The 5,926-nt window shown below is 37.8% G+C and overlaps 1 protein-coding gene across 2 annotated transcripts in view; it reads right to left on the bottom strand.

Annotated features, from left to right (window-relative positions):
* Window positions 1-5,926, bottom strand: part of LOC107690460 (E3 ubiquitin-protein ligase CBL-like) — a 45,437-nt gene that overhangs the window by 30,978 nt on the left and 8,533 nt on the right. For both annotated transcript variants that reach the window (XM_016488817.1, XM_016488816.1), the window contains exon 2: window positions 3,512-3,759. In XM_016488817.1, coding sequence (XP_016344303.1) covers window positions 3,512-3,759 — 248 coding nt within the window. The remainder of the gene's footprint in view (window positions 1-3,511; window positions 3,760-5,926) is intronic.

Raw genomic sequence — 5,926 nt, forward strand, 5'->3', positions numbered from 1 at the left:
GGTGATGGAGATTTACCGCTGATTACAGAACCGGCTTTACTGATAAGATGCGCGTTAAATATCGCATGCGATTTATCGTGCAGCCCTATTGCCAACCCTAGGTAGCACTAGAGGTGGAGAGAAATTTTTTGAGTGCAAATATCTGAATGTAAAAGATCTATAAAAGTCTTCAGTACTACTAAGGTAAAAGTGATTCTGCGAAGCTTGAATTGCCACAGACTGTCAGTGTTAGAAGTGGCTAGCCTCAGCTGTGCATGTTGAGGGGGCCTACGAGACACAGGAAGGGGGAAGTGAGCGTGATAACAGGAAGAGCAGTGTCTGCGTGGTGCAAAGTATGACTGGTGTGTCAGAGTTAATCATTAAATTTTTCTCACTCAATACGAACACCTCCGCCCCCCTCAGTAAAGCTCCAGCGTCTAATGACACGGAAAAGCTTTGGATACAATTCTTGAGTATTTGCCACCAAAGCAGCTCAAAAAGAGGCCCTTGTCATGCAAAAGGTTTTCATCTGAATGCTCTTATGGTTACAAACATCTAACTGTTCAGCTTGGCATTTCTTTGCTAGTTTCAGAGAAGTGAAATAGTATGAACAATACGGAATGACAACATGGCCTATGGTATAAGAAGCTGCTGTACTACGGGAAGTGAGATTATAATGACGGAAATAAAGTAGGGACATTTTTATGATGTTTACAATCAACTAAAGTCAGAATGCTGCGGTTCCTGAGGGAAAATGCACAGGGAATGTGAGAGACTTTAGCTCTCTAAATGAAGTCCACTTTTAAATAGGGCTGGGTGATAAAACGATAATTATCACGACATAATTTTCCTTGATAAAACGATAGCAAGAATTCACTAAATGTTCGATATAATGTTTATGCACCAAAAGCGGAACGAAACAGCACTACTCAGTTGAACCGCACCACATGGACCATTTATCCGCTCAAACGGCAGTGCAGTGCCAGCTCACTAGAGCAGATGCGTTTACTCACTGATAATTCTCGGTCACGTGAGCACTAAACAGCACTGTGAGATCCAGTGTGAAGCACAAATGCAGAAATGACTTAGTGATATAAACTAGTTAAAAGGCAGATGAAACAGTGCTGATAAACAGGAGAAACACTGTGCGCCGCAATACAGTCAGAAGGCTTTTCAATCTACTAATCGCCATCATTTACCATGAATTTACTGTAGTAACTTTAACTGCACCGTATATTGGCAGAAATATGGGATATTCATATTGAATTTTATTATATTATTAATGTAGACATGTATTAAAGGAGTAATGGAATTTTTATTTCAATTTTTTGTTTGATTAAGTTATAGTATTTGTGCATTTATACTAAATGTATTTAGACTACTGTTTTTCATCCAAAAACCTAGAAACCATATAGTCACATTTTACCATGGTAACTATATGTGTGGTTTTAACTGTGACTATCATGATCGAAATGTATGCTACTATGGAAGACCAATGGTTAATTTGAATAAAACTCAAACAGTCAGAATAATACAATTTTAAAAATGAGGTTGTTACAATTTTTACAGATGTTACTGTTTTTGATAATGAACATAAATTTGCATCCTATCTCAAACTACTACTACTGTCAACTCAAGCTACTGTCAAATGTGCATTTCTAAGAGACAAAAAAAAGAAAAGAAATATTACTAATGTTGCAGCCTGCACTGCAAACTGTGCTGAAGAGACGCGTCATCAAAGACAGGCAACACAAACCTGCTGCATGATTTGAAACGATATCACTCATAAGAACATGAAGAAACTAAAAAGTTTAAAATTTTTGCCTTTAAACTTAAAATAAATAAAGATTTTAAATTTATCATGATAATTATCAATATCGACTGATATGAAAAAAATTATCGTGATAATTGTTTTGGCCATATCGCCCAGCCCTACTTTTCAATCATATGGTAGGGTCATTCTAGTGCAAACTTAAGCCAAAAAGTATTTGACACACATCACACTGGGTTCAAAGGTTTAGTAGGCCCATTAAATGTTATTTTCATACACAAAAGAAATGCCGAATATGATTTTCATATATGACATACATATAGGCTGGAAGGCTGTGGGTCATGTTTTTAGCTTTTATGAAGACACTGAAAACTGAGTCAGCTGCGTCACGCCGAATCTGTTTCCTACGTTGTTGTGATTTGATCTGAACGAAAACAGCGTATCCATGTGACGCAGCTGACACAGAACAGCATACGCTGTTTACGTCCAGCGGATACTCTCCAAAATGGCGCTAACAGGGTGACGTGCAGACGAATTGTTGAATAAAGTAGTTTTTTTTTCTTTTGCGCACAAAAAGTATTCCCGTAGCTTCGTAAAATTACGGTTGAACCCCTGATGTCACATGGATTATTTTACCGATTTCCTTGCTACGTCTCTGGACTTGGGAACATTTCAGTTGTACAGAATTTTCATTTTTGGGTGAACTAACCCTTTAAGGCAGAAGCTAAATTTACTAAACTTAAAAAATAAAAATAAAAGCACAGACTATTTGTATTAGGCTATAATGACGCTCGTTCACTGAAGGCTGTCAAGTGTTATGCCCCAAGGAAAACAGCACATCTCAAACGCATTAAACAGCGCACGTAGCCTATCTGTCAGCAGCACATGAGTCTGTCAGAGCATCTGAAGGGGCGAACTGTTTTAAACTATGTGTTAACTATATCTTACGAGTTATTTAAAAGCCCTTAATATAAAGCATGTCTCATGTTTAGACCAAATTGTATTACGCGCTTTCCCTGCAGCAGCTCACTCCATGTCCTCTGCTATTATTTAGATGTGCTCGTATCAAACTACTGTAGGCCCATATCTATATAAACTGTATTGCCTCATACCATATCGTTAGTAAAAAAATATATCGATATATCGTCCAAACTCGATATACCATTTAGCCCTACAACCGACCTGTTACTTGTAAGGTCTTGGCCTCTGTTACGCTCTTCCTCTTGTGACTGGTCCTATTTGCATTACACATTGCTCCGCTGTCCGCTCACATGAGACCAGCGTTTCCAGGAGAAGCAGAAGAACCACTGGCCTGATACGATCTCAGACCACTGGCTGATTCGTGAGCGCTTACATGCTCTACTTCATTTGCATCTCTGATATACGACTTGAGCTTCAGCTTAACTCAATGTAACCTTTACTCAAATTCTTTGAAGAGACCAGTTTCACATGATTCAAGGACTGACGAACCATGTTTTGCTGCTTCTGCTTTTGCCTCCCACACTGAATTAATATGCAGGGCATTCCAAAAAACACGAACTAACTCAGGAAATGTCTGAACAGAGGTGGCTTGAGATCTCTGAGGTCTGCTTTCACACCTAAACCAATGCCTTCGTCAAATGGAAAATGTTTGACACCTTATTTGGCCACTACAGATTGTACTCAACACATCTTTTTGAATGTTTGCCGCTTATGAAGGCACTAAAAGCGGCATCTTGCTCATCTGAAATATTATAAATAGAGATAGTGTCAGAAACTCACCTGGGTTGAGAGTTCTCCTCAAACATTCGCTCTTTGCCGTCTTTGAACAGACTTATGGTCTGTTTGGTCTTCTTGGTCAAGTTCTCCATGAAAACGCGGAAGTACTCGTTGTCGCCCAGAGTTTCCATCTTGCCTTCGTAGCGGGATAGGATAGTGCGGAGATGCTGGTAGGTGTCTGGCAACAGGTCCAGGATGTACGGAGGACTGTTCTTCAAAGCCAACTTGGGGTTCTGGCATAATCGTACCACCTACAAAACAGCAGAGAAAAGCAGACAATGTTAAATATGGTATCTTTTCAAAACAGTGAGCAGCAAAATTGAAAATGGTGGGTTGCTACTACTATACTGAGCTATCAGAAAATACCAGAAACAACAATGTATCCATCGTAAATGGCTTAGCATTTAAATACTGGCATGAAATCGCTTCAGTTTTGTATTACTTAAGTCCACTGAAATTCTGTTATCAATGTTGAAAACCATGATATTTTTTTTCAGAACTCTTTAATGAATAAAAAAGTTCAAAAGAAAAGCATTTATTTGAAACTTTTCTATCATATATGTCTGTACTACCACTTTTTTGCATCCTTGCTGAATAAAAGTATTTTTCTTTCCAAAAAATTTAATTTCTTTCCAAACAAATCTTACTGACCCTGAAAGGTAGTGTACACAAAAAATTGCTATTTTGCTCATAAAATCCTGTTTCCAAAACTCACATTCATGTTTAATTCACTTCATTTTTATTTCAAAAAATAAATATTTCAAAGAAGTTTTACAGAAAAACTCATCCATGTCTATGGATATATTAGTCTTAAATTTAATTGTATCAAATTTAAGGCCATAAAAAGTACAATGGGGATGGAAAGACAATTGTCATATAGCTTAATGCGATGATTTAAATGAAAAAGGCATGATTTCATTGGATAAATATGAGCGCTGCATGTTTCAAAGTATATCTTTATGCAGTTCTGAAAGCGCCACCTGCTGGCAGAGAATGAACTTGCATTTTTTAACAGCCCTTCTGCTGGTTTAAAATAATTGATATTAAACCAGCCATTAAACCATTAATATAATAATTGATACATTTGATTTTTGATTCTTTTCTTAAAAATGGTTTGAAATTTGAAAGGCTGAAATTTGAAATTTTATTTAATTTTTTTTAAATATTTTTTTGTGAAAACCTGTACCTGAACTGTAAATCATGCTTTTTACAGTCATTTTAAAACATTGCCCCACCCCACTCATATGGCATTTCTAGGTCTTAAATTTGAGCTTAAAAATCCTGCACAAACCCTGTGTGCTATAAAATAAACACGATTACATAGACAAGGAAAACAATTCAAAATGATTATTACAAAGGTGTACAAAACTTATATTTTTGTGCAAAAGATAAAAATATTCCAGTTTTGGAGGCCATAATGTCAGCCATCAAACACTGAACTGGACTAGATCCAAAAAGCAAGTCTGAACACAAAGAGGTTTGAGACAACATTACTGCTTAAGTGGACCAAAAAAGGATCCGAGTCCTCTTTCAGAAACTGCGATAGTATGAACACAAAGAAAACTGGGTCCTTTTTCACTTGGTCCACCTCTTGGTCCACTTAAAGGGGTCTGGGTTCGGTTCTTTTAAAGAGGACTCAAGTGTGAAAACACCATAAAAACGATCAGAGTATGTGCGTTCTGAGTGCTGATACGGTGTCTGCCATTCTATCAAACGTTACATAATCAATTCAACTTCAGCTTTACATTGTTAACTTTAATGCAGATTTTAGATTGGTTAATATTAGCTGTCAATCACTCAGTCACTGCTTTCCGCTGTCAGGTGACAGGGAGCTAACTACCGCGGGGAATGAAAAGGGCTGAAGAAGAGATAAAAATGAAAAGAACACTGACAGATTTCTTTTGTAAACCACCTAAAGTTACAAATAATGGTTCTGGTGATAGCGATCATGTGGTGAATGTTAGTCCACCAGCCGAAAAGGCGGCGTACAGTTTTCGGAGAGAATGGTTGAAAGACTTAGTGTGGCTTCGCTATGAAAATGCACTGTGCTCTATGCACTGCATTCACTGTAAAGCCTGTGGGACGGAGTTTGCAGGTAACAGCGTTCGCCACTGAATCTACACATTTCGTAATTGTTGTTTTACGATGTGCGGTTTGACATTATCGAGTATATTGCAAAATCCAAACAAAACACACCTACAGAGAGTGCACGCATACATGACGTGAAGTCTATTAGGTTAGATTAGTGCGCGTGCGCATTTAGAGTGCGTTCTTTCACGGCATGATTCAGTCTATTAAAATGCATCACAAAATTCAAGATATGGGGCCTTTACATCATTTCATATAGTTCAGGGGTAGGCAACGTCGGTCCTGGAGTGCCGATGTCCTGCAGAGTTTAGCTCCAACCCTGAAAAAAAA

Source organism: Sinocyclocheilus anshuiensis, unplaced genomic scaffold, assembly GCF_001515605.1.
Source record: "Sinocyclocheilus anshuiensis isolate Anshui unplaced genomic scaffold, SAMN03320099.WGS_v1.1 scaffold1455, whole genome shotgun sequence".
Classification (NCBI taxonomy): Eukaryota; Metazoa; Chordata; class Actinopteri; order Cypriniformes; family Cyprinidae; genus Sinocyclocheilus; species Sinocyclocheilus anshuiensis.